The 22,975-nt window shown below is 33.8% G+C and overlaps 1 protein-coding gene and 1 long non-coding RNA gene across 3 annotated transcripts in view; both read left to right on the forward strand.

The window, feature by feature from the left end:
- Positions 1-22,975, forward strand: part of LOC126742237 (uncharacterized) — a 263,438-nt gene that overhangs the window by 211,364 nt on the left and 29,099 nt on the right. The window lies entirely within an intron of this gene.
- Positions 6,345-22,305, forward strand: LOC126742226 (uncharacterized). Its single transcript, XM_050448840.1, has 17 exons — positions 6,345-6,552; positions 6,610-6,829; positions 6,892-7,154; positions 7,210-7,480; positions 7,549-7,776; positions 7,998-8,163; positions 12,255-12,536; positions 12,597-12,831; positions 12,884-13,012; positions 13,062-13,271; positions 13,340-13,419; positions 13,482-13,755; positions 13,810-14,182; positions 14,235-14,541; positions 21,243-21,495; positions 21,559-21,830; positions 21,884-22,305. The coding sequence occupies exons 1-17, from the start codon at positions 6,400-6,402 to the stop codon at positions 22,251-22,253; spliced, it is 4,086 nt and encodes a 1,361-aa protein (XP_050304797.1). The 5' UTR covers positions 6,345-6,399; the 3' UTR covers positions 22,254-22,305.

The following is a 22,975-nucleotide window of genomic DNA, read 5'->3' on the forward strand; positions in this document are numbered from 1 at the left end:
TATACCGAAATAATAACAGTATTTCTTTTGAAGTATATCGCAAACCTTCTGCAACAGATAATATAATCCAATTCCCCTTATCAACGCAAATATGCAGCCTTTAATTTAATGTTCTACCGTTTATTTAAATTACCTCTGTCCAAAGACGCTTTTCAAAAAGAACATCATATTATAAAAATAATTGCCGTAAACAATAATTTCTTACTTTACAGCTTGAAAAAATTATATTACAAATTTTATAATAAATATAAACTGTCCTATCACATCGTCCACCCACTGAACAACATCACCAACAATAATAATTTTAGATGCCCTATAGACGAAGAGCTGGCTACGTAGGTCGACGGGTCACTCGGTAAACGTGAAATTTTGTTATATACAGGCTCGGTTGTTACTGACATAGCAAGGGGCAGACCGTCAGAACTCGCCCTGGACGGAATAAGTGAGGGTAGGGGGTTGAACATGTAATTTTTTTATGAAAATTTTTCGATTAGGTACAAAGCTGACAATTTGCACTAGTATAGGAGACGATATTAGAAAATAGGAAAAAAATTGTTAGAAGTCTACGCCGAAGATAAAGGGTCATCAGAAGTCGGTAATGTTGCAAAAATGTTCGCAACAATTTTGTCACTAGGTATACTTCTGACATTTTGCATACTTATTTTATAATTCAAATTGAAATTACCTGCAAGTCGTCAGAAGTCCAGGTGGAAGAATAACGGAGATATTATTAATAATATGAGCGTCGGCCCTCCACTCCCACCTTTATAATATCTCGTATTTTAATTTTTTTGTCATCAGGTTCACTTCTGACAATTTGAGAACATAATTTACAATGTTTGAACATACTATTGCTCAACTGTCAGAAGTAAATTCGGAAGACATTGCTAATTATTAATAATTAAAAAAATGAAAAAAATTATTAATTTTATTTCATTAGAGATTTTAAATATTTATTGAATATTCATATTATTATATGATATTTGAATATACCGTTTTTTATAACCTTTTTGTATAATAACATAACAATTGTTTTATTTATACGACTATTACAATATATATATCTAACACTAACCGTATACTTATACTAATGAATCGAGAATATTAATACTAATTAATCTATATTCTTGCAAATACTAATATTGATCAAAAATAAAATTAGTCTGATCCATATTCCTCCATATTGTCATCAAATTCAAAATCACCATCGCTGATATATGTGGTTTCGTCATCGTCAGCTGAAAGTACAAATCAGTAAGTTAGTTGAATTTATAAATTGACAAAAGTAAATTCAAAATTGCCTCCCGACTGTTCACTGTCAGTAAGAATATCATTGACTGATGGTGGCAATTGTGGTCCTTCAAACCAATTGAACTCATAATTGGATACTTCCAAAGTCCATCCGCAATTTTCGGCTTCCAATGCATATGGAACAAACAAAGTCGCGTTTGTCCATATGTTGGAGATAAAATGTGCCAAAAGGTAAACAACGTCCTTATAAAACGGTCTCTAAATCAATAGACTATCAAAATGCATTCGCCAATTTAGGAAATACAGGCGCGAATGAAGAGAACACTTTTTCCGTCATTGAATCGTTTGTCTGTATAACATGTATGTACAGTATTAAAATTATATATAAAATTGATCATGCAAGAAAGTTAATCAACTCCGATATGAATTATTTCACCGAAACTATACGATAAAAATATAAATGAGCCCTTTCAAAAAAAAAAAACAATTAAAAAATTTCGATGCTTTTTGTTTGCCACCTTGCTATGTTGAATTACGTCAACATATGGAGAGGGCACATTTTATCTCCAACATATGGACAAACGCGACTTTGTTTGATCCATATGAATTGGAAGCCGAAAATTGCGGATGGACTTTGGAAGTATCCAATTATGAGTTCAATTAGTTTGAAGGACCACAATTGCCACCATCAGTCAAAGATATTCTCACTGACAGTGAACAGTCGGGAGGCAATTTTGAATTTACTTTTGTCAATTTATAAATTCAACTAACTTACTGATTTGTACTTTCAGCTGACGATAACGAAACCACATATAATATCAGCGATGATGATACCGAACACCTAAGCCTCGTTAATAAGTTCAGGGACACCAACACCACAGAAACTAAAGTCAGCATTTGCTAACCATTTATTATCAACGGGTCACAGTTTTTCCGTCCCTGAAAATGTTTCCATTGTTCACGAGTGCCCTAAGGGTAGAAAGTTGGATCTCTTGGAGAAAATGGAAATCACCAAAGACAAAAAGAGTCCAATTTTGACATGCGTTAATGATGTTTTCACCTTTGAGCCAGGACTTATCTTTAATAATCTTATCTAACCTCTTGTTTCTGCTCACTATACGCATACAATAAATGCCTTTGACTCTAATATTTATAAGCAGGGATGTCCGAGTGGTTAACGGTCTGGTGTTTCACCGAGATCAACTTTAGAGCGTGGGTTCAAAATACTACACCTGTCATGTTTTTTCCCTTTTTATATTTTTTGTTGAATTTTTGTACCGTGTTATTGTTTTTATTACAAAATATGTGGGTATTCTCAAATTTAAATTTTGTTTGTCAGTACTTAGCAGGTCATCTAGCTATAAGGTAATTTTAACTAATTTTTAATATTTGATTTTGTTTTAGTGTAAGGTTTTATTGTAGTTATGTGTGTTTTTCTGTTTATTGTAGGTCTTATGATGCTTTATTAGCGAAACATGTTACCTGATTAATTAAAAAGATATTTTGAGACTGAGACTTAGAGTTTTCATTTTTTATCAAGTTTAAGTGAGCCAATCTTAAAATTACCTAATATTGCTATTGCTAAGTACAAAATACATAAAAAAGATGTTTTTAGCTAATATAAACAGTATATTTATTAATTAATTTAAAAGTTATAGAGATAATAATAGCGTAAAAATAGATATTGTACCTGCAGTTTTATATTTTCTTTTCATCCGACTGTAACCAGCAATTCTTTAAAAGTATCTAAATTGCCTTTGGAGAATTTGTTAATTGATTTTTTAAACTTTTTTTATATTTTGGATATTAACTGTACAACTTTAAGCCAACAGAATCTACTAATTTTAAGAAAATAGTATTTTTGGGTTATAATATACAGTATGCAGTGCAACTATAATATACAATGACTTAAAATGAAGCACCGGAGTCTCCTCATGCAATAGTTCAATAGTTTTCGATTTTTCATAAATAATTTTTAATATGAATTTTTTTGTATAGCATAAGCAGAACCCCATATAAACAAACTATATCGAATTAGAAACTCAATTAATCGGAGATAAACTTGTATTAAATTGTTCTTACTGAAAAAAGTACTTAGTTGATAAAATGTATAAAGCAATTTGTTTACTAAAATATCGATATGCTATATTGCTAATCTATTTGTACCCCTAGGTATTTAATACTGGAAGTTCTTTCTATAACTGTATAGCAATTTCTATTGCAGTTCTTACTATCAGCACAAGAATGAATATACAAGCTTTGAATATCAGGTTGACACGTAACATTAAGGGAAAAAGTCATAAATTTAGTGTTGTCACTATTTGATTCAAAATGTTCATTAAAGCTTCCTCTATCCTTAATTTTGTATTTTCCCAAGTACTGTCGGCAACGATAATACCACCATCATCTACAAATGCTACTGATAAACCTGTTTCAGTGCGAATCTCCAACTTTGCGCTTATGTGCAATTGAAAGAACTACTCCTAGTCATCAACAAGTATTCCATTTATTTTCACACTCTATGATCCAAATAACTTTGTTAGTAACTTCTTTAAAATCCCTCTTATTCTACAACACCATCCATACGCTCAAGCATAATCTTTTGATCTATAATGTCAAAAGGGTTGGCTAAATCTAAAAATACAAACAGAGGCTTCGTCTACTATTTAAGCTCGTTTGAACAAAATTAGTAACTCTGTTGTTGAACACCCGTCTTTAAAATCAAACTTTTTTAAAATGTCTAAGAAATCGTATTTTATTAGCTTTTTCTGCATTTTTAGCAAAGTTACTAGTCAATAAAATTGGTCTATAGTTATTCATATCAAGTGCGTTACCTTGTTTATAAATAGGGATAACAATTGTCTTCTTAAATACGTTAAGAAAAATTCCACTTGAGAACATCTCATTAATAATATGACACATTGACTTTACGATATCATTCGCTACATATAATATCCTGGTCTACTATTGTTTTTTAAAGAACTTATAATAAATTTTATCTCCTGTCCATGTAACCAAGGAATAATTTAATTTCTTTGATATAGTTTTTACCTAGTTTGATCTTATCTTGCCTTAACACTTCTACTTACTATATGTGTACTAAATATTGCTTTTCTTAAAAAGTGAAACTTATCTAGTTGAATAGCAAATTCTGATTCACACCTTCTAGTAAAAACTTTTTCTTAATTTTAAAAGGTGTTCATCGAGACTAGTGCTAAATACAAGTACTTCATTTAAAAAATGACTCGTTGAAGTAGCCCAAAGGGCATTTGTAGAATATTTTAAAGTCCCTAAAGACAAATTAAATATAATTGGAGACGTTGGCTAGAAACGAATAGTTTTCTTTAGGAAATGACCAATTTACCCATAAAGTACCATTTCAAATTTACAATATTTGGTCACAAGAATAAGAATGTACTGGAAGATTTGGTAGAGTAGTAATATTTGCTCTAGTTTAAGTAAAGTTAGTGTTTTGTATCTAGTTTTTTTTTATTATTGCCTTAAAGGCAGCAGCTAAATTCATTAACGCATTTTTTTCTTATTTCTGATCTTTGATGTCATTCTTTTATCAAACAAAAGTTGATAATTCTCAAGTATATTAACAATAGCAGAATCTATTATACGATCATCTAAAACAAGTTATCCATGCAGCAGCGAATAAAGCACTTGGCCCTTAGTAAATAAATACTTTATGGTCCTAGAATATTAAGTCATTACTTCTAGCCATAGCAAAACGACAGCTTTTCAAAATCTTATTTTTTGCATTTTTATTTATTTTTACTTTCTTGACTACATCTGTTCATGTGTGCTGTTGTTTGTAAAGTTTGAATTGAAATTTGACAGGGCACCTTTATTTAAACATGTTGGAAAATGCAGTAGAAACACTGATCCTTGAGACTATTGAAGACAATCCTAATGAATTGGAAACAATTCTTACAACAAGATGGGGCACCGCCTTACTTTAGCAGAAATGTTAGAGAATATTTGACTAATACTTACGTCGAGGGCCTATCGAGTGGCCAGCCAGATCACCCGATCTTACCCCACTGGACTTTTTTTATGGGGCTACATGAAACAAAAAGTCTACGTTACCCAGCTAGAATCTATCTTCGATCTACGTCAAAGAATAATTGTTCATGAAGAGTTCTTCAATAGAATACTTTACTGTCTTAAAGTTAATGGTGCACATTTTCAACATCTTTTCTAGTGAAACAGTTACATTTCCATGTTACCTAAAGTTTAATTATTTTAAATGGAAATAAAAATGCGAAACATAAGATTTTGAAAGGCTGCCACTATGGGTAGAAGTAATGACCCTTCTATTTAATTTTATTTTACTTGAGATATCTTGAATCATTTTTAAAACTCTTTGGATATATTGCATTTAAAAAAAATAAGGGTTGTAACCCTATTACTGTTACCTATTATTCGAATTTAATTTAAATTCAGCATTTAAAGCTTATACAGGATAACCCCAATGATACTTTTTATCTTTTGGACATAACCAGTGCTAGGAAAATACGATAAATCCTCTCAGCGTTTTGGATCATTAGCAATATCTTTAAGCACGACAATTTTATACGTGTATTCGTTGGCAACATCTTTTTGAAGTCATATGGCTATGATTAGTTCATATATCCCCCTATGGAAGGATTTTAACGTGCTTCCCTTGAATTTCTGTACCTCATGAGTGATAATTATTGCTTAAGTTAATCCTCGTTGCAATGGGGCTGAAATTTTTTGACGCATACCAAAAAGTATCGTAAATTAAATTAGGGGTTTGGTATAACATTATAATACTAGACCACGTTGCACAACATGTATTCAACAATCCAAACCAGTTCAACAATCTTTTCAATTTTGCCCTTTGAATTTTTGCAAAATGAGCTAGAGACCAAAAAGTAGAATTTACGTTGCTAAAAGATGAGAAGGGAATAGGGGACAATTAAGAGCCGCACTCTATATCGATTCTCATCCTTAGGGGCCAGCACTTTATTTGCAAATAACTTAAAGAAGACAAAACGTATTCTCAAAATGCTCGATCTCAATATTTGTGTTCTTGAACGTACTTTTACAAATAATCAAAATAAAAGTCGGCCCCCTTGTCACGATATTAAATTTCTCTCATAAAGAAAATAGAACAGCACCATGGATGATGGATATTGTGCTCCCCCATGTAGCGCGGAAGAGATTGCTAAAGATGAGGAAATAGAGAGCCGCAATATCGAACTGGATTTCGGAACCTTGGAAATATTTAAGGAGAGGACCAAATATATAACGTTTTACCGACCACGAACTGATGTAAAATAACCTCAACTTACTTTCTAAGATTCCCTTTAAATTATTGATTATTTTCAGGAAGATATAATCTACAAGATTGTGCGAAATGAAAAGGTAAAACCGAAAAAACCGAACTTTTTAATAGCACATTATCAGGGAATTTTAAAACCTGGTCAAGACTTTAAATTAGCCGTAACTTATATGCCCACCATGGCCGGTACGAAAGACGTGGAAGTATACGATTACAGCGATAGTGATTACGAGCTAATTAGAATTACTTTAAGTGGAACAGCGATCGGTTGGATGATGAATTCGTCGTTTATTTCGCCTTGATTTAGTTGTTTCCGGTTTTTGTTGAAGGTCCGTATTGTACATTATCAACGAATCGATTGGAATTTTTTAAAACACCCGAACAAACCGCACTAGAACGCAGGGTGGAATTAAAAAATAAGTCGTCTGCCATGGCACGCTTTAAAGTTGACTACGGTGCAGGGGATATTTTTGAAGTTACTCCGTCCGAAGGAAGCATCAAAGCAAACGGTTATGAGTATATCAGAATTAATTTTCGACCAAAAAACGTTGGAGTTTTCGCTAGGGAAATTACTTTTCTAGTTTGGAATTGTGTAAGAGTTAATCAATTGTGTCTCACTCACTCAAATTTAAACTGTTATATTTTAGGAACCTCTTATACTTCACGTCGTAGGAATTTTTAGTAAACAGAAGGGTCTCATAGGTTCTGACTATCAATATTTAAAAGATCATTATTTATTTGGTTTTCAGTCCTACTTTTCCGATAGTGTTCTCGTGGACAAACAGTTACCATCGATCCTAATATCCAACCTTTATATGGATTTTGGATCTGCAATGGCTAATAAAAACGAATGTAAAATTATGGCTACCAGTTTCACCAATAATATAAATTCTGTTATACGTGTCAATTGGAATAAAGGTGAAATTAACTAAATAAAAGTCTAAAACCTACACTTTCCAGGAAGATTATTTTCAGTATAATTTTAGATAAAAAATCGGGAGTGTTCAAAATAATTCCAGAAAATACGACAGTTGCGAAACAAGGAACTGTGACGTTCAACGTTGAATTTAAGCCTCAAGAAAATTATCAAATTTATCACGAAACATTGATGGGTCAAGTCGAATGGGGATTTGAAGAATCTACTAAACAAAATAATACCATCGCGATGGTAAACCGTATACCGATTCCACTAAGTTGTTGCCTTCGAGTACAAGGTAAAATTCTTTAAGATTATGCGACTTTATGCCTGGATGGCAACAGAAATTCCATTTAAGTAATCGATATTATAAAACTGTACTCGAGTAGGAGTATATAGTAGTTACATATATACAAACAGCAGTCTCTCATTTATTTTTCATAGAAATACGAAACCATCGTTCCATATCGTGAATTTCACGTATTATTTTACAGTCAGATAACAAAAAAAAATTTGCAGGGCATTCCTTCCCGGAAAAGGAGGGTTGGATTGCTCAAGTGGAATTGAAACCGGAAGTGGTTTATTGGCAACCGTGCGCTCCCGGCGAAACCGTCAGCAACACATTTTTGATGCGAAATCGAAGCCATCTGCCTGTCATGTACAAATTAATTCAACCGAGGGATTCGTAAGTTTCTTTTTAATGTTAAAATTAAGTAATAAGGCATTATATACCTTAATATTGTAGCATGTCTACTCCTTCGTTAAGTGTGAATTAAAACAATTAAAAAAAATAGTCAATACACATATATTATCACGCGTTACACTACAAAACACGATTACTACACTACTCGATTTTCACAGTATTTATTTACAATTATTTTTGTCTCATTTAAATCTCGCGCCAATATTTCGAACTTTACTGCACTGAACTGACAACTATCGGCGAAGCGACTTCTTATATACAGGTTGGCGAATAGAAGACTACACATATACCCTACACATACACTACCACCTCTCGTTTACTTTCTGGTTGATAAGAGGATTAGGAGGTGTTTCCTGAAGACCAGTGGCGAAGATTATCATATTGTGAAACCATGATGGAAAAGGCAAATGAGTCCTCTTTTCCATTGTTCGTTACTGATCTCAGGAAAACGAGCACAGAAGTTTTCAGTTCCGTACTCAACACCCTCAAAAATTTGAATGTTGGTATTTTGGGCGGCCATTTTATTGGACCATTTTTCATTGATGAGCCGAAGAGTTGCTACAAAGTCAAATTCTTCCGGTGATGCTGCTGCAGCGGTGTTTTGTGATTTGTCCCAAGCTTTTGACTGCGTGAATCATTAAATACTCCTGGGAAAGTTAAGGAAATAGGGTTTCAGGGGTGTTTTTTTGTTTAGCTGTCTGGCCGAGGGGTCTTGTCTATCTCAAGTTATAGGACAACAACCAGCATTTGCTTTTTTAAAAAAACAAATTTATTGAGAACAGGGACTAACTAACTTACAACTAACTTGATTGACAGATAATGACTACATCGAGTACTATATTAATTATTGTTGCTCTTGTCTATTACATTATATTTATAGATTCTAAAAATGATGACAATACAAACTAAGCTATTTCTAAATAAAGTATGCAGGGTCGGCATAAGGTGGCGGGTTGGTACCCGTAACTCCTCCCTCCTAAGAAATAAGCCCAGGGGTGAATTATATGACAATATGGCTCGGATTTTGTAGGGTTTCTTCGTCGTCACTGATTGTGGTGGTAGCTTGGTTGGGATGTTTTCTTTTGGTCTGGATTAATTTTCTTGTCTTTCTTAGCAACAGGAAAGCGGCTACAGTAGTCATCAGGATAATGGTCCATACGCCAACATTTGTTATATGGACAGGTCCTTGGCTGGTTTCTTCCATTTTCTTGACTTGGATGTCCATCATGGTTTGAATGTTTTTAAGTTCATCGAAGTTTAAGTGGTAGTAGTCCAGGGTTCTGGTTGAGGTTATGAAATTGGGGAAGGGCTAGTTCTCTTCCAACGAGGGTGAGGATTAGTAAGGTTCTTGCCAAAATTTCCATTTGTCTCTCAGCCGAATTTCCTAGAGGAATCGATTTTTGTATTCCCAGGACCTAAACGATAGCTGTTCCCAATCCGGTGTTGAACGGGTGATTGCTTCAATTGGATCGCTGCAGGTACTTTTGACAATTCTTGTTCTTGGACGGTTTCTGCAGGTCTTCTTTCAGCCTCCAGAGATTGTAGCGGCCTTCAAACCGTAGAAACGGACCTAAATATGGCGATTTTTGTCCAATATCGGAAAGACCGAACTACCGACTGCGCCAGTTATAGGACAACAACAAGCATTTGCTTTTTTAAAAAACAAATTTATTGAGAACAGGGACTAACTAACTTACAACTAACTTGATTGATAGATAATAACTAGATCGATTACTATATTAATTATTGTTGCTCTTGTCTATTACATTATATTTATAGGTTCTAAAAAGGATGACAATACAAATTAAGCTATTTCTAAATAAAGTATGCAGGGTCGGCATAAGGTGGCGGGTTGGTACCTGTATACCTTTTTATTTCTTTTATATGTCAACGACCTTCCGCAAATTTTTACTGAACGGAAGTTCACTATGTTTGCAGAGGATACAACTATCTTATGGCATGATGCAGATCCGTCTCAATTAAGCAAAAAAATAACTGTCGGTCTTCATAAAGTAACAACCTGGTGTGACTCAAATTTGTTGAGTTTGAATGTTTCAAAGACTAATATTGTCAATTTTTAAGGTTCCATTAATAATATTCTTATGAACTATCGTGTTGTTGCAACCCAACAGTTAATAATAAATTTTTGGGCTTTACCATTGATGATACTTTAAAATTTGAGGAACACATCTCTCGTGTTTGCAGTAAGTCCTCTCTTTTAGAGTGACAATAAATAATTTGGATTTCGCAATATCTAAAAATGCACGTTATGCCCTAATTGAGCCGCACCTTCGACATGGTATCCCATTCTGGGGGTCCTGTTCGCAGTATCTTTTTAATGGCTTGTTTGTGTTTCAGAAGGTAAGGTCTGCTAATCAGTCCTATCGTCCTTTATTTGATCTTTGGGTCTAGATTTCGACTCGTACATTACGAAAATGCTATTCAGTTTTTCCAAAAAAATTATCTTATATTTTTTTTTAAATTGTGAAAACTAGTCCCACTCTGATAGCCATAACTCAGCTGCATCGCTGACTTTCGCAATGCTGTTTGCGGCTAGTTATAGTGAAAGGATAAGGGTATACGCCAGTATACTCGGCTTCATCCAACTAGTTGAGAAACAAAAAATATGGCTATCAGAAGTTGACCTATTTTTGTAACTTTGAAACTTTGAGGTCAAAAAAAATATATAAGATAATTTTTTTGGAAAAAACTAATAGCATTTTCGTAATGTACGAGTCAAAATTTATAAAAAAACAAATTTTCAAAAAGATTGGAGAGATTTTTTTTTTCTTCAAATTTTGAAATTTTGACGACCAATGTATGCATTTTTTTCAAGGAAAAAAATTTTTTTTTTAAATCTTCTTGAAAATTTGTTTTCTTATAGATTTCGACCCGTACATTACGAAAATGCTATTCATTTTTTCCAAAAAAATTATCTTATATTTTTTTTTTGACCTCAAAGTCAAAAATTTTTTTTTTTAAATGGTGAAAACTAGTCCCACTCTGATAGCCATAACTCAGCTGCATCGCTGACTTTGGCAATGCGGTTTGCGGCTAGTTATAGTGAAAGGATAAGGGTACACGCCAGTATACTCGGCTTCATCCAACTAGTTGAGAAACAAAAAATATGGCTATCAGAAGTTGACCTATTTTTGTAACTTTGAAACTTTGAGGTCAAAAAAAATATATAAGATAATTTTTTTGGAAAAAACTAATAGCATTTTCGTAATGTACGAGTCAAAATTTATAAAAAAACAAATTTTCAAAAAGATTGGAGAGATTTTTTTTTTCTTCAAATTTTGAAATTTTGACGACCAATGTATGCATTTTTTTCAAGGAAAAAATTTTTTGTTTTTAGATCTTCTTGAAAATTTGTTTTCTTATAGATTTCGACCTGTAAATTACGAAAACGCTATTCATTTTTTCCAAAAAAATTACCTTATATTTTTTTTTTGACCTCAAAGTTTCAAAGTTACAAACATAGGTCAAACTCTGATAGCCATACTTTTTGTTTCTCAACTAGTTGGAGGAAGCCGAGTATACTGGCGTATACCCTTATCCTTTCACTATAACTAGCCGCAAACCGCATTGCCGAAGTCAGCGATGCAGCTGAGTTATGGCTATCAGAGTGGGACTAGTTTTCACCATTTAAAAAATAATTTTTTTTTTGACTTTGAGGTCAAAAAAAAAATATAAGATAATTTTTTTGGAAAAAACTAATAGCATTTTCATAATGTACGGCTCAAAATCAAGACGGCATTAAACAACTAGTAAAAAAATGTGGTAAAAATAGTACAACGGACCAAAAATACAGAATAAAGTTCGAATTAACCAAGTTCTATCCGTGTTTTCCTTCACGTAGGTACGTGAAATCTTATGGGTCTCTTATTGGCTGATAGAAATCGCGTGGTTACAACGGATCTGTAATTACGTATCAATGTGGATTCAGCCTAAATCGTCCATACGTGGATTTAGGCTGAATCCACATTGATACGTATGGTACGTACGCTGTAGTGAAGTGTGTAAATAAATTATTTAATTATTAAAAATATGATCTATATCTTATTTAATAGGAACATAACAGCGAAACCGATGATGGGCAAATTCAGGAGCTTCGAGATAATCGCAGTCCAACTACGTACGGAAGCTTTCAAGGTGAAAACGTACATTGAAGAGTGGAAGATAATTTTAAATGGACAGGAAGAAAAGCAACGCACTATTTATTTTCACGGAGAAACTTGCGTTCCGGTCATCGAAGTTGGAAGAAAGAACCGAATTAATGCGGGATCGGTGCAAGACGGGACGCAGAAAGAGATCGAGGTTATGCTGAAAAATTTATCGTTTTATGCCATCTGGTTAGATATGATCAGTGATAAAGATAAACAAATACAAATATTGTTCATCATTCGTTTCAGCTATAAATTCGTGTTGATTCCCAACTCGGTGTTGATCATTGACCCGATGTCTGGTAATTTACCACCTAACGATGCTCAAAAATTAATTTTAAAAGTAACGGGTAGTCAATGTGCACCCAAGATGGAAACTTTTCATTGTCACGCACGCATAATTAATGCACACGGGGCCGTTTCTGGTGACACTCACGAAATTCCCGTACAAATATATGTAGATTGCTCATATTCCGAATTATGCGTAAGATATTTTTTAATTACTAGCAAGTAACTTCCATAGATGACAATTTCAGGCATGCCCAAGTTATCATGATTTTGGATATCTCCCATTTGGACATAAAGTGCACGTCGATTTCGAAGCGGTGAACTTCGGGAATTCACCCATATTTTATCAAAGTTGTCAGATGGGGGATGAGCAACCGGTATTTAGAAATACTTTTACTTGCATTATAACTACTGAAATGATTTCAGGATAATAGTTTTCGAATCAAGCCTTGTTTCGGACAAGTTCTTCCGAAAGAAGGAACCAGATTTTCGATAAAAGGAATTCTTTCTCATGTTGGAGAGCATACGTTGCAATTTGGTTATTTTAATAGGATGATTAAGGACTCGCCCTTAACCACTGGCAGTCCGGTCAAGTTGATTGAAATTAAATATTACACCCAATTTCCCATTATTAAGGTAAAATACAATATATGCATACATATAGGCGGAATATTCAATTATTAATATTCGTTATATATTTTTAGATAGATGAAATAAGCGGACACAATTTTGGCCCACTGTTTAGTAACTGCTATTTATATGAACTATATTTACAAATCCCCGAGTAATATCTTAACTTATACCTTCACCCCCAGAACCAAATCATGCCCCACATAATCATTTTAGATTTAATAAGATTCTTCGCGAAATAGTCAAGGAAGAAACCAAAATGATTGAACTGAGGCTTCCGGAATTTGAAATTCAAGATAAAGAATTTTATTTGAAATTAGCTTTAACCAATACCTCCGAATATGACACTCGCATAAATGTACAAAGAAGAAAAATATGTGATTGTCAACTGGAAGAGGTGTCTATTGGAATGTCGGAAAGAAAAAAAGGATTCAACTGTCCCCATCGAGATTGCTTAATAATGGAACTATCTGACCCGGAACGATTTTTAGTAAACATATTAAATCACCAAATATTGGACACTACTATGGTTAACAAATTTTAGGCACAAACCACAAAATTTCTGACAATACGAGTAAAATACTGCATAAAAGGAACCACCCGGATGTGTTATGAGCTTCACCTGTCCAACAAACGTGTGGTGGAAATGAATTTTGAAATTTATGCTATCCCACCAAACACCACGAGACTTTCGGTCTATCAACAAGGGTTCGAAATGACATTAGAAGATGTTTATTTAGGTACAAAAGTGGCTCCGATACAGACATTTTGGATGTACAACAATACAAACGATTTGTTGAATTTCAAGTTTGATACTGAAGATATCGAACACATGTGTCGGATTGATGGGTTCAAAGTTTTGGAAATACTAAACCCAGTTGATCAGATTCTCCCGTACCACAATAAAGCTCTATTGCGTAAGTATTCAAGCGTTTTATCACAATATTACCATAAAAACGTATTTTTTAGTTAAATTTCACCCAATCGAAATAAAAACCTACTACATAGAAATTGAAACTGAATATTACATTCCTGATGCAGAAAAAATACTATCTAAATTCATAATAAAGGGTAACGGCATCATGGATTTGGATAACAAAAAGTTTACTAATCCAGAGAACATCCCGAAATTTATAACGTTCAGTGCAGATTTATTAGTGACATTGTCGCTGGAATATGTCACTGTTAAAGCGTTACCAATTTGGAATAGGAGAAAAGAGTTGATTTTCATTAAGAACAGTTCCAAAGAAAAAATTGTCCAATATGTTTGGCGCAGGTCTGGTTTTGTCGTTTTATAGCTGTTCTTCTTCTTTACCCTTAGAACATTGAAAGACTACAACAAGTTTGTTTGAATTCAACATATGAGGCAACGGGGGTGTTATATTTACAAACATATTCACCGATTCTCACGGTTGTCAAGTTTGTGAAATTTTGAGCTATATATTAACACATACAGTGGCTTCTCTTTAATGACTTTATTTTTTGATTGGATCAAGTCAAAATATTGAAATTGATGAATGAATACTATGTTTTAACGCAAAATTGATGGCTGCTGGGCGCCATCTTGGAAAAAAAAATTAAATGAAAACGGTGGTCTTGTGGCACATTACTTTGAAGCTCCTGACGAGTACTTTATAACCCTAGAATATAAATTCAATATCTTTACTACAAAATGGTGGTACATTTAATATATACCTGAATGCATTAACATTTAATTTGATATAACGAATAAATACATTGAGTTCAATTGAGAAGATGCTGGAAATGGTTGCCTTGAACTTCTTGACACAAGAACAGTTCCAGGGTTAAATAAATAAAGTACTCGTCAGGAGCTTCAAAATGATGTGCATGTTCCATTTAATTTTTTTTCCAAGATGTCGCCTAGCAGCCATCTAGAAATTTTCATCTGTCAATTTTGCTTTAAAACATAGTATTCATTCATCAATTTCAATATTTTGAGTTGATCCAATCAAAAACTATTTAAAGAGAGAGGGGGATATTAAAGAAAAGCACAGTATAATAATGTTAATTTAACTTGTTGGTGTTGGGTTATGGATTAAAAATAAAAGGTAGAAATAGATTTATCCTAGTCCCTAAATATTTTAAAAAAATTTTTCAAAGAACTTTTATGTCCCTGAAAACATTGTATAATAACCGCCATATGTTAAATGTAAAGTTAAGAAAACAATTATGTGAATCCCTTGTACTGTCTCATTTTAATTATGCTGACGTAGTTTATGGGTTTTGTCTAGATTTGGAAAGTCGGGTAAGAATTCAAAGGGTCCAAAATGCTTGCGTTCGATTTGTTTGTGGACTCCGAAAATTTGACCATGTATCTTATTTATATAGAGATATTAGATGGCTTAAAATGGATATGCGCAGGATATTACATTTTGCAGTGTTTTTATTGAAAATAATTAATGACACATCTTCCCCTGTCTCCCTTAAAGAAAGACTAATTTTTCGCGACACTGTTCATGGTTTAAATATAAGGTTTTCTAAAAGAATTACGGTTCCACTTCATCATAGTGCCATGTTTCAGAGGTCATATTCTTATAATGCAGCAAATATTTTTAATAAAGTACCAACAAACCTAATTAATTTATCAATTCAATCTTTTAAAATAAAATTCAAGGAACATCTATTTAATTTGCAAACCAATGGAGATTTTTTTTAGTGGCTTTTGTTATTTGTGCAATTTTTCTGGCAAATTTAATGTTTGTTATGCAAGTTTCTTCTAGTTTCTTCTAATTGTAATATTTAATTAATAATTTATTGTAATTTACTAATTAATTTGCCCAAGATAATTTTTTTTTTTAACTACCTAATTTATTTACTGATGGTAAAGTATAGCTTCTGGTTCAGTAGAGTAGCTCTTTAAAGCTAGACTGCGCCAGTGGTTTATGCTACTTTTTTTTTAATAATGTTTTTTTTTTCTCAGCTATGTTTATGTAATTTTAAAAATAAAAGGCATATTTATTTATTTATTTAAATCCGATTCACGCTGATTTTTTCACAAGTAAATACCGATAGTGTCATAACCATCATATCAAGGGAGAACAGTCATCATAAACGTAAAATAGGGAATCTACGGGGGTGACCACGGTAACTTTGGCAAAAATTGTAGGGTAGGTAGGGACGCCATAGGCAAGTATTTTGAGCATAGGAACCCATGTCCGAAAAAGCCCCCATTCGGAGATGGGGCTGTTTTAAAATTGGACCCTTTGCGGCCCAACGTACACGAATAGTTTTTTTTACTTTTTCTGAATACCATGTATAGTTTGTCAAATGTCAGGATGACTTTGAAATCGTCTATTTGGCGGTTAAGGAAGTAATCACGATTTATATCCGCACAGACCGCACTAGTCGGATCAAATGTTGTGAATTGAGCGTTTGTTTTAAAATTGAAATTTTTGCGCCATATGGGAAAGCAATATGAGGCAATCCTGGCAACCTATCGTACACGAGCCACAAATTAAACGCTTTAGTTTAAAAACAAAAAGATGTAATAATTGCAATAAAGCTCTCCACAAAAAATACCGGAGATAACTCATAAAACTAAAATTATTAAAGTAAAAGTAGTCTTAAATTAACAGGATTAAAAGAAAATAAAACAAAAACAAAGTGATGGACAGGGGCACTACAACAGATGCTCGAAGTGCTGCCCGTTCTCCTAGATGCATTTATCGATCCGTTGGTGTCATGAAGTTCGCATTCGAGCGAAAACACCCTGCTGCTCTCGAATGAACTCTGCGGCCATTACGATTCGCGCAATTAGGTCCTCCTCCGAATTCAGTGGTGTTCGATACACCATTTGTTCCATGGTGCCCCACAGAAAGAAATCTGGTGGCGTAAGATCAGGAGACCTCGGTGGCCACGCTATGGGACCCCCACGTCCTATCCAACGATTGGGGAAAATTTCATCTAAATAGTCCCGGATCGGCCTTGGCCAGTGCGCAGGACAACCATCATGCTGCCACCACATGTTATTAATAATCTGTAGGGGCAAATCTTCAAAATGTTCCTGTAACTGGCCTTCTCTTCCGACCAGAAGTGGTTGTTTATACCTTCTCTAGAAAAGCCCTTTTCGTCGGTAGAACAAACATACCGCAGGAAATCAGGATCTTCCCCAATGCGTTGGTTTAACCACTGGCAGTAGTGAAGGCGCCGAGGAGGATCGTCAGGAAAGAGATGTTGAACTTTCTTTAATTTAAATGGGTGTTAATTGTTGTCGGGAAAGATATTCCATACCGTCCCGTGGCCGCAACCCACTTCGGAAGCGACCTGACGAATGCTCTTTTGGGGACTGTCGGCAATAAGTGCCATTACAGCATCTTCAAGTCCATCACATGCTAGACGCAGTCGTCATCGCTCCTGCTGTACCTAGTTAACAGTCCCGTATAAACGACTTACAATAAATTTATACTTTGGCAATAAAAAAAATACTTTTAAAGAACAAGACTTACTTGAAATGATCCCGTTTCCCGTAGTGTAAAACACGCTGCGGTATACCTGGTCACGCTGTGGAAATCGCTGAGCGTACAAGCGCTGAGCCGCCAATGCATTGCTGCCTGTAGCTCCATAAATTAGATGCACATCAGCAAGCTCGCGGAAAGTTAGCTGGTTCATCATCTACTTTTTCTCATACAAACGTGCAAGAAACAGATTTTTTTTTCCTGTCAGTCAGGTTCATATCGTTGATGTCATTGACAAAAAAAATATATGGTATTCAGAAAAAGTGAAAAAAACCTTTTCACTAGTACCTTGGGTTGCTTACCCACTTGCCGCGAAGGGTCCAATTTTAAAACAGCCCCATCTCCGAATGTGGGCTTTTCCGGACATGGGTTCCTATGCTCAAAATACTTGCCTATGGCGTCCCTACCTACCCTACAATTTTTGCCAAAGTTACCGTGGTCACCCTGTATAATAATTATAAAATAATAATTTCCACAAAAATGCTTTTTATTTAGATAGAGGCACTTTTACTCTAAAGAAGTGCCTTAAAAAAACGCATAAAGAGTTCATAAACAGTAATATTGGTCATAATCTAAAGCATAATCTATTATTAATAAATACTTTAGGTAAATATTTTTTGACAACGTCACTGCTAAAGATTCCTTGTATCGGTGGAATTACAAACGCAATCAAGCGGCGTTGCAATGTTGTTGCTTTTTTCTCTAATTTACATTATCTGGATTCATTTAACTTTGAATATTGACTTCTTTATTGAATATTATTTTATTGAAAAAAATGCTTCATATTTTATTAAAGAGGAATCGTGGTCCGCCTGTCAAAATCAGTGACAAATTTTTAGGATATTATATATAAAGTGTTTTTTTGCCATTTCTACGCATTTCCTTGCGTCAGAGTTGTTGCAATCAAACAAACTGTACCGGGTGTTTCAAATTCGAGCCACATCATTGGGATTTCGGAAACGGTAAGAGATACAGGGTCGGTTAAATTGGGGCAAAGTTGCGTATTCTTATGCTTAACAAAATGTCGTTTTAAAATTTAAAAAATTCCGACTACGTATACGAAGTTATTCGGAAAATACCGACATTTTGGAAAATCGTTTTTATTTTTTTGTGAGGTTATTTGAAAACATATTTTAAAATAATTGACCCTTTATTATTGTCACTTTTTCTCCTCTATCAGATGGCGTCGTCAAATTTAAAATCCGACGTTTCGTCTTTTGGCAACCATCTTTTTTTAAATACGGCCCTGGAATTTTTTTACTCATTTTAATTCCCCTTTTTATTCTTAGAGAAATGACATATCACATAGTTTAATTTTCCAATATTTTAATGTCAAAAATTTACTTTTATTAAAAAAAAGTTAATACTGTCCTGTTGTTTGAAATAAAAAGTAATAATTTATCTTAACACTACCATTTATTGAATAAATCAATGTTTTTGACGAAATTTTTTAATTATTAACATGGTAAAAATAGTATAAATTTGATATATTATACTAAATTTTAACAATAACAATAGTAACAACTATAATTTATTACTAATTTGTATGTTGAACAACACAAACTAAAAATAATAGAACTTAATAAGAAAAAATGCAATATTTTAAGTTTAAAGTAAATAATCAAATAGTTGACCCTGCACCTCAATACATTTCTGTATCCTTTTACGTAAATTTCCAGACACTGCCCGCTGGATAGTCCTGGCTCGTATACCCCTTAATTCTGTCAATAAATTTCCACGTAAAATGTTTATATCATTTGGGGTGTTCTTAAATAGTCTGTTCTTTAAATAGCCCCAAAGAAAATAATCCAATGGGGAAAGATCGGGACTTCTAGCTGGCCAGCGCACCACCCCTTGATTTCCAATCCACTGATTAGGAAAATTATGATTTAAAAATCGTGTGACATTCCTTCCATTATGGGGTGGTGCACCATCCTGCTGCCACCACAAATCGCGGATAATATCAAGAGGTTCATTTTCAAGAACATCGAATATATTTGGCAGAATTAAATCTAAATAGCACTCAGCAGTTAAATTACCGTCGTATATAAAATAGGTCCCAAAATTCGATTCCTGTAAAGACCCACCCAAACATTGAAAGAATTATGCCCCTGTCTTCTTACTTCGCGGTTTTGTCTCGGATTTTCGACTGAATAAAAATGTTCATTATTCCGATTAAATAGCCCGTTGGTCGAAAAGTTACATTCATCTATCCAAATTATTTTGTTTAAAAAGTCTTCATCATCTTGCAGTTTTTCGTTCAACCAATTGCAAAACTGAAGGCTTCTATCGGTATCTCCATGCCTAAGTTCTTGACTGATATGAAGTTTATAGGGGCGATAGCGATTTTTTCTCAATACTCTGTGGATACGGGTACTTGGCATATTCAATTCACGGGAAAATTGTCTGGTTGAACCTTGCGGATTTTGGGTAACCTTTAACGAAAGCTATCTGATAAAAAGTTATTGTGAAAGTATATCGTTGTAAAACTTACAGCATTAATAATCGCCTGCTCGGTTTCAGGATGCACTCGAGTCCCATACATATTTCGAGGTTTAGTGAAACTTCCATAGAGGCTAAGGTTCCTGTCCAAAGCTCCGAAATACGTATAATTAGGTTGGGGGCGCTCTGGATATTGCTCCAGATATTGTTGGCAGGAGCGTTGCGAATTTCTATTCAAAGAATAGTAAATTTGGACCATATCACGTTGTTCGCTACTGGAGAATACCATTTTTGATTTCACAAAATATCGAAAAAGCCAAATGTCAAACAGATATAAACAATTAATGACAGATGGTCGTCCATTTTTTTCTAATTCAAAGCCATCTTTGCTAATAAGAATTTTCAAGTTATTCAGCCGGAGACTTAGACATCAGGCCTGCAGAAAAATTTGTGAAAATATAGTATAATATAACATATTAGCAATATTTTTACCATATTATTGATTGAAAAACAACATCAAGACAATTTTTATTTCAAACAACAGGACAGTATTAACTTTTTTTTAATAAAAGTAAATTTTTGACATCGAAATATTGGAAAATTATACCATGTGATATGTCATTTCTCTAAGAATAAAAAGGGGAATTAAAATGAGTAAAAAAAATTCCAGGGCCGTATTTAAAAAAATAAAGTTGATGATGGTTGCCAAAAGACGAAACGTCGGATTTTAAATTTGACGACGCCATCTGATAGAGGAGAAAAAGTGACAACAATAAAGTAACAATTATTTTAAAATATGTTTTCAAATAACCTCACAAAAAAATAAAAACGATTTTCCAAAATTTCGGTATTTTCCGAATAACTTCGTACGTAGTCGGAATTTTTTAAATTTTAAAACGGCCCCAATTTAACCGACCCTGTATCTCTTACCGTTTCCGAAATCCCAATGATGTGGCTCGAATTTGAAACACCCTGTACATAGTTCCACGTCAATGCTAATTCTACTCTTTTAATTGTGACTGCGAATACACATATTTATATATTTAATTAATTATTTTAGCGTGAGGTTGGATAATATGATCGAAATAACTACGGAATCGACATACGGTATTTTACAACCCAGAGAAATTCATCCGGTGGTGATCACGATCAAGTCGTTTTCGGTGCCATGCATCACGACTTTGCTGTTACCCTGTGAAATTTCCTTTTATTCGGACGAGAGAATTTATAAGAGTTTGGTGGAGAGGCATGCCGAGGCAAAAAGTAGGATTGATGAATTTATGCAAGGAGAGCCCTCTTGGGCCAAAAGACCGGTGAAAATATTTTAGTAATTTTAGTACTACCTTAAAAATGCAATTTTCTACTTATACCTATAGTCTAATCCCATCCAAGTACCTCCAAAGCCTCAAATAATGACCGCAGTAGTCTCGATAAAGATTAGGACAGTACATACAAAAGATCTGGATGACAATATGGATCCAAATATCCAACTGAAACAGTATCCCAATCAGTCTGTGGAAAATATCCCAAGAAGCTTGTTAAAAAAATATTATCCAGAAGAAAAATCGTTGAATTTTCCTGAAGTGAATCCGCGTGTTGACGTTAATCAAAGACTGGTCTTTTCTAGGGTATTGGAGGAAGCCATTTCGTAAGTACACGAAAAATAAAGAATACTTCTATTATTGTCAGTTACATTTTTAGAGATGTAATATATAGCAAGACATTAAAAGCTCTTCTAGAACTATCAGCAAAATCACCGCTCTATAATTACCACCAATTCGTTATGGACGATAATGAAATTCAAAAAGGAAAAATGATCAAAACTACATTGAGTAATCAGGATATTGAATACCATCGCAAAAAAGAAATCGAAACATTCTTTAATCAATTAAAAATTACGGAGCTATCAAGCATTTTACAACATCTAATACGAGACGGGTTGCTCAGGGTGGCCCAATGTCACAAATTGGATCTCGTCAATTTGGAGCAAATCAACGAACAGATAGATAAAACCCTTTACGTTTGTCGAAATAAACATTGTATGTGTAAAAAGGCAGAAGGTTCACTTTAATTTAGTGCTGTTACATTATAAATAAAAGTTGTTTTAAAGGATCAAATATTTACGCAAGTATCTTATTTCTATTGTAACGATATTGTATCTAAGTTTTCCAGTTTATTATCCACATTAATGCCCGTAAACTGCCACGAGACGTGGTCGCAATCTGGCCTCCAGTTTAAAAATACACGATGAATACAAATTATGTGTTCCATTCATTATTACATCCGTGATTATTACTTTAACCATTTTTGAATGTCCAGGATAGACAGTATATCCAAAAGGGGACAACAATTGGCTATCTGGGCTAAGAAAGACTTGATGAAATAAACGACGGAGCATTGGAGATCTCTTATTTGACAAACCTTGTCAAGGTTTCAAATGATTAGAGTAAAATTGGTTAAGATCAACTGTTTTTTTGTCCCAATGAATCGTCCTAAGAAGAGCAAGATAAAAACAAATTAATATTCTATTTAAGGGCCCAACATGTGTCCCGCATATTAGAAACGGGCGCAGTCAAGTATGACTCGTGACAAAATATAATTTTTTTATTTCCTCCAGGCACTATGTATTTCTTTGGATTTTTGACTGGTTCTTCCATAACATGCGCAATTTCTTAAAAACTCTTTAAAACAAATGGCACAGCATTGTTTGATGAACTTTGTCAAAGGTTCTAAACGACTGGACTGAAAATTCCAACGATATCGAGTCTTCTAGACCCAATGATCCACGAAAGT

Source organism: Anthonomus grandis, chromosome 11, assembly GCF_022605725.1.
Source record: "Anthonomus grandis grandis chromosome 11, icAntGran1.3, whole genome shotgun sequence".
In the NCBI taxonomy this organism is placed as follows: Eukaryota; Metazoa; Arthropoda; class Insecta; order Coleoptera; family Curculionidae; genus Anthonomus; species Anthonomus grandis.

What these genes read in the sequence shown, in the direction of transcription:
- LOC126742226 (XM_050448840.1), top strand. Translation starts at nt 6,400, where the DNA reads ATGGATGATGGATATTGTGCTCCCCCATGTAGCGCGGAAGAGATTGCT. An exon ending in TTTAAGTGGAACAGCGATCG is followed by an intron (nt 6,830 to 6,891) that starts GTTGGATGATGA and finishes TTTTTGTTGAAG; the next exon opens with GTCCGTATTGTACATTATCA. An exon ending in GTCCAATATGTTTGGCGCAG is followed by an intron (nt 14,542 to 21,242) that starts GTCTGGTTTTGT and finishes TAATTATTTTAG; the next exon opens with CGTGAGGTTGGATAATATGA.